The following is a 12,321-nucleotide window of genomic DNA, read 5'->3' on the forward strand; positions in this document are numbered from 1 at the left end:
CTTGCCACGGTTGTTAAATGAATCATTGTTAAGTTGTTAAATCAGCAGCACGGTTGCTAAGCGAATCCAGCTTCTGCACGGAAGGTCACAAAAGGTGATCACATGACCCCAGGGCTCTGCAGGGCTCATAAATATGAGCCAGTTGTTACATGTCTGAATTTTGCTTATGTGACCATAAGGATGCTGCAATGAGTGCAAGTACTGGTTGTAAGTCACTTTTTCTAGTGCCATTGTAGCTTCAAACAGTCACTCACCAAATAGTTGTAAGTCGAGGACTACCTGCAAGCAGCATAAAGAGGAGGGGAAAGGAACTCGGTTTCTGAATGGAGGCAATTCAGAGGTGGGTTTCAGCAGGTTCTGACCAGTTCTGGAGAACCGGTAGCGGAAATTTTGAGTAGTTCGGAGAACCGGTAGTAAAAATTCTGACTGGCCCCGCCCCCATCTATTCTCCGCCTCCCAAGTCCCAGCTGATTGGGAGGAAATGGGGATTTTGCAGTTTCCTTCCCCTGCCATGCCCATCAAACCACACCCACCAAGCCATGCCACGTCCACCAAGCCACACCCACAGAACCGGTAGTAAAAAAATTTGAAACCTACCACTGAGGCAATTCCTCCTAGGTCTCTTTCTCCACTAAGCATTAATTTTCTGCCTCTTTTAAATAATGAAAAAATAACAATAACAGTAAATAAAATAATAAATAAAATAAAATAAAATAATAAAATAAAATAATAAAATAAAATGAAATAAAATAAAGTAAAATAAAATAAATAATAAAATAAAATAAAATAAAATAAATAAAATAAAATAATAAATTAAAATAAAATAATAAAATAAAATAAAATAAAATAAATAAAATAAAATAAAATAAAATAAAATAAATAAAATAAATAAAATAAAATAAAATAAAATAATAAAATAAAATAAAATAAAATAAAATAAAATAAAATCATTTTCCAACTGGCTGCATGCTTCCCTAACTGCCTGCACTCAGAAGCATTCATTGGTTGCTTATTTACAGTTTACTAACTGAACTGGGATTAATTTACTACAGACACACACACACACACACACACACACACACACACTAATCGCCTCATGTGCTAACTTTTTAACTACTGTGATCTTTTATTTTGTCTTTTTCTCTTCCCCTTTCTTCTCCCTTTCTGCCTAAACCAAACCCAAACTAAACAGCCGCTCACTACATTCAGCATAGACAACAGTTTATCTTTCCAGGTAAGTTTATCTTCTAACATGTAGCTGCTCAAACATCACTTGGTTTTCCTGCAATTTTTATTTTTTTATTTTTATAACCACAGAGAGAGAAAGAGAGAGAGACCGATTTTTCTCCTGCATGTTGCGCTCTCCACACTACATTCCTGCTTACTGAAAACACACCATTCGTTTTTCTTGTGACGTCATTTGTTCCAATCCCTGTTCTTTTATAGCAAAAGTTTTATAGGCGCATGCTACTGCGACATAATAAAGCATGATCTTTGACTTTTCTCTGCACAAATCAATTCAATGCATTTCCCCTTTTATGAACAATTAGACAACCTGTGGCCAGGGGTGGGCTTCAGATCCTTTAGCAACGGGTTCGCTGCCCTGTTGCTGGGTGGGTGTGGGCGTGGTGGGCATGGCCTAGTTGGCCGCCTGCACCACAGCAGGGGGGACGTGGCATTTTTCACCCTCCCCAGGCTCCAGAGGCTTTTCTTGAGCCCTTACGGGGGCAAAAACAGCTTCCCCCGGGGTCCAGAGGTCCTCCAGAGGCCGGAAACAGGCCCGTTTCCAGACTTCCGGAACCTCTGGTAGGCCCGTTTTTTGCCCTCCCACACTCTCTGCGCGGCCCCTGCACTTACCTGGAATCATGAACGGGCTGTGTGGAGACTCCTGGGAGGGGCGAGGCAGGGTGGACATGCCCAGCCAGGGGTGGTATTTGGGGGTTCACTGAACCCCGGTGATCCTTGGCTAGAGGTTCGCCCGAACCTCCAGGAGCCCATCCCTGCCTGTGACCTATCAGAGAGAGGTTTCCTTACCACATTCCTCAAAGTCTTCCACAGGGCCAGAGCTTCTAATATGCTGCCTTCACTGGAAAAGGTGGGGTACCTACAGAGATGTGCACCTGTCTTAGAAATAGCCCATGTAAGGAGCATAAACATCACGGAAAAGGTTTTATGACATTTTACACTATGTCATAAAGGTCATGAATTGTTTTTATAAAATCTGCCAAATTTCAGTTCAATGGGAGTCATAGGGCCCAGATTTTGGTCCCATGTTCTGTAAGGTGACCTGTTTAAGGTAACCTTGGTTCAAAAGAGCCCTGGTGGTGCAGCAGACTAAAGCACTGTTATTAACATCTGCTGCTTGCAATTACTGCAAGTTCAAATCTCACCAGGCTCAAGGCTGACTCAGCCTTCCATCCTTTCTAAGGTAGGTAAAATGAGGACCCAGATTGTGTGGGCTATAAGCTGAATTTGTAGAAAATATACAAAAGTATGAAGGCTATTGCTTAACGCATTGTAAGTCGCCCTGAGTCTCCGGAGAAGGGCGGCATATAAATCAAATTTAAAAAAACATAGTTATACTGTTTCTCCCAATTAAAGGTTACAGGGACGAGAGTTTTAGTGGCACATAGATACATATACATAAAAGTGGACATTTATAAGCTAAGGAGAAAAGGACAAGAAAAACCTGCTACTGATGTTACCTAGTCTGGTAACAAAATGTTCAGAAACTAAATTGAAACAAGCTTGGAGAGGAAATTGCTGCCAAAACATAATAGTGCTAGTGCCAATAACAGTTGTAGCCATAGGATTGTGTCAGAAAGACAAGACTGCCATTGTGGTGTCATAATGCAAGACCCCACCCCTTTTGACCAGGCAGGGTTTGCATCACAAGGACACTGCCATATTGCCTTTTTTGACTCTGCCCCTCTCCTCCTGTGAACGCCACTCATCAAGTTTGACGGTTTTTCAGATTGAAAGTCATAATTTTGATGCAGTAGAGGAAATCCCATTTTAGAAGGTTCCTGCCTGTGAAAACAAATCCATCATTGAGGGATCCTTGGTGCTCTCTGAGCTTGGTTGTTTTCTTGCAGACGTTTCATTACCCAATTAGGTAACATCATCAGTGCTAGTAAGGAATGGGGTTTGCTCTCAGTTTATATTAAACTGGCTTGCCCTGTCAGTGTTGATGGGAATGGTCTTGGAAGTTCTTTGGTTCAGTTGTTTACTGTTGGCTTAATTGGCAGTTCCTTGATTGGGGTATTGTTTACTTCTTGACTGTTGGTCTGAAAACAGCCGGGCTCAGAGAACACCAAGGACCGCTCATCTCAACCCTGAGCTACAACTTTATTAAATATTTCATTGCTTCTAGATAGGAATTTATAGAGGGTGTCTGATTCCCCAGCTAAAACTAATCCAGCCTCAAGCAGGCTTTTGCCCTGTGGCTTTGTGGGTTATCCATTTTGACTTTTTAGTTCTCTACAGCTAAATATTTCTTTGATGTATGTTACTGAATTTACCAGTAAATTACTAAATTTACCTATTTAACAGTGAGAACTTGAGAATTGTGCACACCAGTCTTTTTTTCCCCATATATTCTTCTTTCTTTTAGAAATTCCTGGTACTCCACAAATAACGCAGCCTCCTGAAACTACAGAAAGTACTAAGTAAGTCTCTTTTTATTTGTCTCCAGCATTTCCCTTTACAGGTAGTGTTCGATTTACAACCATTCATTTAGCGGCCATTCCAAATTACAAGCACTGAAAAAGTGTAAAAAAGTGTAAATAAAAAGTGTAAAAAAGTGTATGAGTGTATGAGTGTAATTGCCAAACTCAATTACAGTCAAAGGTATTGCTTAACGCATTGTAAGCCGCCCTGAGTCTCCGGAGAAGGGCGGCATATAAATCAAATTAAAAAAAAAAAAAAAAAAAAAAGGTCGAGAATACCTGTATATGATATAGATAGATAGATAGATAGATAGATAGATAGATAGATAGATAGATAGATAGACAGATAGACAGACAGACAGACAGACAGACAGACAGACAGATAGATAGATAGATAGATATAGATATAGATATAGATGATATAGATAAAGATAAAGATGTATGTGTGTGTGTATATCTATCTATCTATCTATCTATCTATCTATCTATCTATCTATCTATCTATCTATCTTTCTTTCTTTCTTTCTTTCTTTCTTTCTATGGAGGCTCTTACAAATTCCAATACAAGGACAAAATCAGTTGTATGGTGCCTCCTAGTGGTCAGCAGTAAATATAACAACAACATTCTTTTTTCTGTTTTAAATATTTGATCTGGGTATCTGATTTGCCAGATGATACAGCCTGCTGGGCTGAGACAACCTTACTCAAAATCCCTTTTAATGAGATGCCTTTAACCCTATATCTTATCTTGCTTGGATAGGAAAGGTACCCTTGGAAAGAGGGTTTCATGGCTTATAGTGGGGGAACCCCATTTAATCAAAAGTCATATCGTTACAGTAGTCTAATTAGGGGGAAAAAAAGCCCTTTCTGCATGCAATCTGTTCTGGCCAGAATGATTGGTTCTTCCTAGTGACAATTGCTGAGAGGGCAGGAAAGAAAGAGAAAAGTGGCCCACCCTCAAGAGAAAAAAAAACCTCCTATGCCTGTTGCAGCAAGATTGTGTTACATATCCTGTGGTGTTGTGTTATGCATTTTATTCCACCTTTTCTTCAATGCCCTTCCCTACATGTGGTCCTCACAAATGTCACACTGTCTTCTTTGCAGTCTAGACTGGAAGCGGTTAATCCCGGAAATGAGAATTGGAGAACTTTGATGACTAGTAAACTCAACCCTTATTATTTGTGCATTCTGTTACCGTGAATTCCCTTATAAGCTTCTATAAAACTAGAACCCATTGTTCATTGATTGTAGTTTGAATACGGCTATGCAAGGCCATGTCCATTAGGAGAAACAGTCTGAGAGTCTTACTGTACAGCGTCAACATGAGCTTCACCAAGGGAATTGTGTTCTTGTTTTCACAGTGTTAATTGTATTAACAAATGTCTACATCAGGCATGTCAAATAAGGGTGACCTTGCAAGATCAGTTCACCCATTCTCTCTTCTTTTTCTTCTCTCCAGCAATGCTGAGGTGCCCCTAGAGACTGATGGAGTTGAAGAACGGGACACAGAAGTAAGTTCCCCCTTGCTAGCAGTGCTCCCTATTAGCACTGATGACGTTACCTAGTTTGGGCAAGGAAACATCTACAAGAAAACTAGAACTAAAACAAGCTCAGAGAGCACCCAGAACCCCTCATTTCAACCCTGAGCTACCAATAATCCCCTTTATTGATTATAGCTCGTTTGGTGAATATGTAGGTAACCATAGAAGCTGAACGTATTACATAGGAAGAGCAGTGTTTCTCAGCCTGGGGAATTCTGGGAGTTGAAGTCCACATATCTTAAAAGGTGCTGAGATTGAGTAACCCTGGGATAGAGAATAATCCAAATAGTTGCACAGTTGGCTCCAGGGGTGGGCTGTTGGGGGTTCACAAGGGCTCGGGAGAACCTCTAGCTAAGATTCTGTGCAATTCGGAGAACCCCCAAATCCCACTCCTGGCTGGCCCCGCCCACCCCTCCCACACGGCCCGTTTTGGATGCAGGTAAGTGCAGGGCATGCGCGGAGGCTCGCGGAGAGTGAAAAACGGGCCTACCAGAAGTATAGGAAGGCCGGAAACAGGCCATTTTCCAGAGGGCCTCCGGAGCCTGGGGAGGCCGTTTTCACCCTCCTGGAGGCTTGAGGAAAGCCTCCAGAGCCCGGGGAGGGCAAAACCCCTCCCGCCATGGTGCAAGAGGCTGACTAGGCCATGCCCACCATGGCCACGCCCACCCAGCAACCCCTGGTTGGTTTCATTGGGGAGAATGTGGTGGGATTCCAAGTTTGGGGTGTTCATCTTTATTGCTATTGTTCCCCCTTTCTTCCCAAGCACACGGACGACCAAGAGCAAAACAAGATGGAAGCTGAGGACGATGAAGATGAGATTGATGACCTGCCAACCCGGCGTTCACGATGGCGGGGGATGATCTCACGCAAGGCTAGCCAAACCAGCGTCTACTTGCAGGAATGGGACATTCCCTTCGAGCAGATTGAACTGGGAGACCCTATTGGCCAAGGACGGTGGGGCAAGGTGTACCGGGGGAGATGGCATGGAGAGGTGGCCATCCGTTTGCTGGAGATAGATGGGAACAACCAGGATCACCTGAAGCTCTTCAAGAAGGAAGTGATGAACTACCGGCAAACCAGGCATGAAAATGTGGTGCTTTTTATGGGTGCTTGCATGAACCCCCCTCATCTAGCAATCATTACCAGGTAAGGATCATCATCTTGGTCGATCCCAGGCCCTTTGTTTCTATTTGTATGGCTGCTTATCTCCTTGTCACGCCTTAAGTGTGGCCAGCAACAATTACAAAACAGAACCTAACAAGAGCATCAGAAGTTAGTCTTTTAATGGTAATATATTTTTTCTGAATTGCAAGCTGCCCAGAGTGATTGACTGAGATGGGTGGCTGTAGAAATCTAATTAATTAATTAATTAATTAATTAATTAATTAATTAATTAATTTCATGGTTGACCGAGATTGGTGGCTGTAGAAATCGAATGAATGAATGAATTTCATGATTGATTGAGATGAGTGGCTGTAGAAATCAAATGAATGAATGAATGAATGAATTTCATGATTGACTGAGATGGGTGGCTGTGGAAATCGAATGAATGAATGAATGAATGAATGAATGAATGAATGAATGACTAAGATGGGTGGTTGTAGAAATCAAATGAATGAATGAATGAATTTCATGATTGACCAAGATTGGTGGCTGTAGAAATCAAATGAATGAATGAATGAATAAATGAATTTCATGATTGATTGAGATGGGTGACTGTGGAAATCGAATGAATGAATGAATGAATGAATGAATGAATTTCATGATTGACTGAGATTGGTGGCTGTAGAAATCAAATGAATGAATGGATGAATTTCATGATTGATTGAGATGAGTGGCTGTAGAAATCAAATGAATGAATGAATGAATGAATGAATTTCATGATTGACTGAGATGGGTGGCTGTAGAAATTGAATGAATGAATGAATTAATTAATTAATTAATTTCATGATTGATTGAGATTGCTGGCTGTAGAAATCAAATAACAAACAAACAAACAAGCAAATAAATAAATAACATTCATGACCTTCCCAGTAGGCTTCAGACAAGCAGCTTCAATGGGGGAAGTCGGTTTTTCTTAATGACTGTGTGATTCACTTAACAACCACAGTCGTTTGCAGTTGCACCATGGCAAAAAAAAAGATAGTAAAATCAGATGTGACTCACTTAATAACCACCTTACTTAGCAACAGAAATTCTGGTCCCAGTTGTGATGACTAGTCAAAGACTACCCATATGCTTCAGTGCAATGTATCAATTCGGCCTAACCCTAGTTTGTTTTCATCGGACATAGCAGCTTATATTTTGTGTATTGGGTTTAATTTAATTTAATTTAATTAGTTCAATTTATATGCCGCCTTTCTCTGAAGACTCAGGGTTGAAGTTAAAGATGGTTAATGATAACTGAAGAGGTTATAGAAAAAATGTTTTTAAAAGGAAAAAAAGCCTCTGCCGATCAGGCAAGTCAGCTGGGATTCTCAGAGGCTTTAAAAAAAAATGGTTTTAAAAGAAAAAAAAAAGTTGGTCACGCCCACTCAGTCATATTAACACCCCACCACCTCCACCACCAAGCCATGCCCACAGAACCGGTAGTAACAAATTTTACATTTCACCACTGTCCAACACTGGAAGTTTTAAAGAAGAGATTGGACAAGCATTTGACTGAAATGGTATATAGGGTTTCCTACCTGAGCAGGGGGTTGGACTAGAAGGCCTCCAAGGTCCCTTCCAACTCTGTTATTCTATTCTGTTCTGTTCTGAGAGAGATCACATCTCTTAGCGACTGAAATTCCAGTCCTAATTATGGTCATAAGTCGAAGACTACCTGTACTGCTTCTACAGTAGAGTTGCCAATTGTTGTTAAGCTTTGTTTCTAATGCATTTGTCTGCTTGTCTTCCTTAGTTTCTGCAAAGGAAGGACGCTTCACTCAGTAGTCAGGGATCCCAAAACACCACTGGATATCAACAAGACCAGGCAGATAGCTCAGGAGATTATTAAGGTAAGAAGGACTTTGCAGAGGGGTTTGCGTTGAATGTCTTCTGAAGAAGGCAGCTGCCCTTCCTAGGCTTCATTCTAGTGGAGGAGAACAATTTCACTGTGCTGGACTCTGGTTGTAAAAGAGTCTCTGGGTTTTATTTCAATACATTAAAAAGTTTATTATTTTTCCTATTGCTTTCTCCTTTCACACCGTGTTCATTCAAGGCAACTTTCCCCAACCTTAGCCATTTTAAGATGTGTAATGAATACAGTGCTAGCAGGGGTATTCTGGAAGTTGAAGTCCACACATCTTAAATTCAAGGTGTTAGTTATCACCTTTAAAGCGCTCCATGGCTTAGGACCTGGGTACCTACGAGACCGTCTTTTGCCACCAATAGCCTCCCACCGACCAGTTCGTTCTCACAGGGAGGGACTACTCAGGGTACCGTCAGTCAAATTATGTCAACTGGCGACTCCCAGGGGGAGGGCCTTCTCTGTGGGGGCTCCAACCCTTTGGAATGAACTGCCCCCTGAGATACGAAATATCCCTGATCTCTGTGCTTTCCGCCGTGCCCTCAAGACCCTGATGTTCCAACAGGCAGGGCTAAACATACAAACATGTGAATGATTTTTTAAATGTTATCTAATTCTGGGTTTTATTTAATTGACCAAACTAAGTAATAATTTTAATTAGCAATTTTATGATGTTTGTGTGTCTATATTTTTCTTGACTGTACACCGCCTTGAGTCCTACGGGAGAAAGGCGGTATAGAAATATAATATAATATAATATAATATAATATAATATAATATAATATAATATAATATAATATAATATAATATAATATAATAATATAATATAATATAATATAATATAATATAATATAATATAATATAATATAATATAATATAATATAATATAATATAATATAATATAATATAATATATAAATAAAAAAAATGGTTGAGGTTGGAAAACACTAATTTAAGGATACTTTCTCTCCCTTGAATCTCCTCAGCAGAAACATAACTGCGATCCAAGCCATAAGTCTTATTCATATTGGCCTCAAACCAGGGGTGAAATACTTCCGGTTCGGACCGGATCGCCTGATCCGGTAGCGATGGAGGTGGATGGTTCGGACAACCGGTAGCAAAAATCCCTGCCACCCCACCCACCCCCATGCCCAGCTGAGCCATGTGATCATCAGAGGCTTTTTTTTTTTTAAATGCCTCTGACGATCCAAGCTGAGTTGCCTGATTGGCAGAGGCTTTTTTTCTTTTAAAAGCCTCTGACGATCCAAGCTGAGTTGCCTGATTGGCAGAGGCTTTTTTTCTTTTAAAAGCCTCTGACGATCCAAGCTGAGTTGCCTGATCGTCAGAGGCGTTTAAAAGAAAAAAAGTCTCTGACGATCAGGCAACTCAGCTGGGATCGTCAGAGGCTTTTGAAAGCATTTTTTACAACCTCTTTGGCCGAAGAGGTTGTAGAAAAAATGGTTTTAAAGGTTAAAAAAAAGAAAAATGGCCACTCCCACCCAGTCACATTACCCCCACCCTCACCAAGCCACACCCACAGAACCGGTAGTAACAAATTTTAGATTTCATCACTGCCTCAAACCTAGAACCATGATTCTTGGCTGTGGCGAGGTCTTAAAATAACGTGAATCACAGGCCTGCTGCTGCTAGGGACCTTTCAAAACAAGCTGCCATTGCATCATTGTTTGGGTGTTTCCACACTGTGCTAACCTATTATCATTTAACCATGTTTTAGTTAATTACAATACTGAATTCACACACAAAGCCATTAACTGTGTTATAAAGTGGCTAACTTCATACAATTTGCTAAGTAACAGTCAAACAACCCCCCCAGGGAACATAAATCAGGCAATTGAGTGGATTTTGAATGAAGACTGAAGCAAGGTCAAAATAATTATACATTTTTCTGTTTATCGTTGAAACAAGATAGAAACAACGGTATATATATTTCTGTTTAACATTCTTTCTCCCATTCATACACACATATATATGATTATTTTTTCCTCCCAGGGCATGGGGTACCTTCATGCAAAAGGGATCGTGCATAAAGATCTCAAATCCAAGAACATTTTCTATGAAAATGGGAAAGTCGTGATCACTGACTTTGGCTTGTTTGGAATTTCTGGAGTGGTTCAAGAAGGAAGGTAGGTTTCCCATGATTGTAGTTCTGGTTAGTTTCTCTTAGCCGTCAGGTTCAAAATCTACACCTCTGATTTAGCTGTGGAATCCAGAATCCATCCAAAGAAGTATAGGTAATCCCTGACTGGTTGCTTAGTGGCTGTTTAAAGTTACAATGGACCCCCAGAAAGGAATGTATGGCTTGGATTTAAGGTTCTGATGTCCATACATACCAGGGGTGAAATGGTCCCGGTTCGGACTGGATCAGGCGATCCAGTAGCGATCGTCGTGATTGGTTCGGTGATCTGGTAGCAATGGCGGAGCAAAGCTCCGCCCACCCGCCCGGGTGTCGTTATTTCCTGGTTTTAACCAGGAAGTAATGTGTTTTTTACCTGCATTTCTTTTGAATTCATAACATCTGTACTTTTATTTTTGCAAGCCGCCCAGAGTTATTTGGAATCGGGCAGCCTCTAAATCAGTGGTTTTCAATTCCATCAACTTTGTCCACCAATGTGTGGACTTCAACTCCCAGAATTCCCCAGGCAGCATGCCTATATTTACATGGTTGGATATGTAGCTATTGGCATGGGGCTTCCTCTTGGTTTAAGGTTTATTTTTAAAAAATTGATACTGATCTTCAGTGCCTCAATCATTTATGATTAGGAAATAATCTCAAGTCCTGTATGGACTTGACTTAGCTTTTCATAGGGAAAGATTTGCAAATTCAGGTTTTGATATCCATAGATGAGATGGAAATAAAACTAGGGATCTTCTCTCCGTAATGATGGCTCTCCATCTAACCAGGATAGAACTGGAAGGCACCCTGGAGGACTTCTAGTGACTAGCCCAAGCAGGAGACCCTATACCACTGATGGCTAACCTTTGCCGGACCAAGTGCCCAAGGCGCGCGTGTGCCCGCAAAATGCAATGCGCGTGTGGCCCACACATACGTGCCCCCTGTGCATGCCCCCCACATCCATATGGCCCCCCCACATGCACCGGCCCCACACATGCACGCGCGACCCTCACATACTCCGCGCGCCCCACATGTGAGTGCAGCCCCCGCATGGGCTTTGCCCCCTTGTGCATGCACGCCCTGCCCCCGCGTGCACCCCGGGCATGCACAGCAGAGACCCAAAGACCAGCTGGCGAGCAGGAGGCACATGTGCATGTGTGGCAAAGCTGAGCTGGGGCGACAGCTCGCGTGCCCACAGAGAGGGCGCTGTGTGCCACCTCTGACATAGGTTTACCATCATGGCCCTATTGTCAGGTTTCGATGTCGTCTCAAATAAATTGCATTTTCCAAATGAATAGTCTTTGATGAAATCTTTCATTTATTAAGCACGACAATCTGTCCCCGATTATGTCGAAGCCAACACTGACTTCCTGACCCCAAACCTTCCCTTTCCGTTCCCCAATTCTCTGCGTCTCATTGGCCATCTTCCAAATCACTCTCCCCATATCTACTACTTCAGCTCCCAGGAATGTCCCCCCTCCCAACCCATCTCCTAGGGGATATTATCTTCAGGGAAAATAAGTAGGTGAGAAGTCAAGTGTCCTCTTGCCAGCTGCCCCCTCTTCTCCTCCTTATGTCAGCACTGGAACGAATGTAGTTTGAAGTGCTGACACCTATACCATTTCAGACAAGTGGCTCCAGTCTCTTCTTGAAAGCTTCCAGTGATGGAACACCCATCATTTCTGAAGGGAAACTGTCCCACTGGTTAATTGTCCTCCCTGTTAGGATGGGTCTCCTTAGTTCCAGGTTGCTTCTCTCTTTGATTAGTTTCCATCCATTGTTTTCTTGTCTTGCCTTCTGATGCTTTGAGAAATAAGTTGACCTCCCTCTTCTTTGTGGCAACCTCCCAAATACTGGAATCCTGCTATAATGTCATATCATATCATCATATCATGTGTGCTATCATATAATCTAATAGAAATTCCCCAGTGCTTTTTTCATTCACCTGGATTTAAATCTCACTTTTGCT

At 41.7% G+C, this 12,321-nt stretch overlaps 1 protein-coding gene across 2 annotated transcripts in view; it reads left to right on the forward strand.

Moving 5' to 3' along the window:
• KSR1 (kinase suppressor of ras 1) overlaps positions 1-12,321 on the forward strand; it is an 84,878-nt gene that overhangs the window by 54,455 nt on the left and 18,102 nt on the right. The window contains exons 10-15 of one of the 2 annotated variants that reach the window (XM_070932040.1): positions 1,193-1,234; positions 3,614-3,668; positions 5,128-5,179; positions 5,973-6,355; positions 8,112-8,208; positions 10,229-10,362. In XM_070932040.1, the coding sequence (XP_070788141.1) occupies positions 1,193-1,234; positions 3,614-3,668; positions 5,128-5,179; positions 5,973-6,355; positions 8,112-8,208; positions 10,229-10,362 (763 nt within the window). The remainder of the gene's footprint in view (positions 1-1,192; positions 1,235-3,613; positions 3,669-5,127; positions 5,180-5,972; positions 6,356-8,111; positions 8,209-10,228; positions 10,363-12,321) is intronic. The other variant, XM_070932039.1, reaches the window with a different exon arrangement.

This window comes from Pituophis catenifer, unplaced genomic scaffold, assembly GCF_029215685.1.
Source record: "Pituophis catenifer annectens isolate HBS135680 unplaced genomic scaffold, rPitCat1.0.hap2 SCAF_1, whole genome shotgun sequence".
Lineage (NCBI taxonomy): Eukaryota > Metazoa > Chordata > Lepidosauria > Squamata > Colubridae > Pituophis > Pituophis catenifer.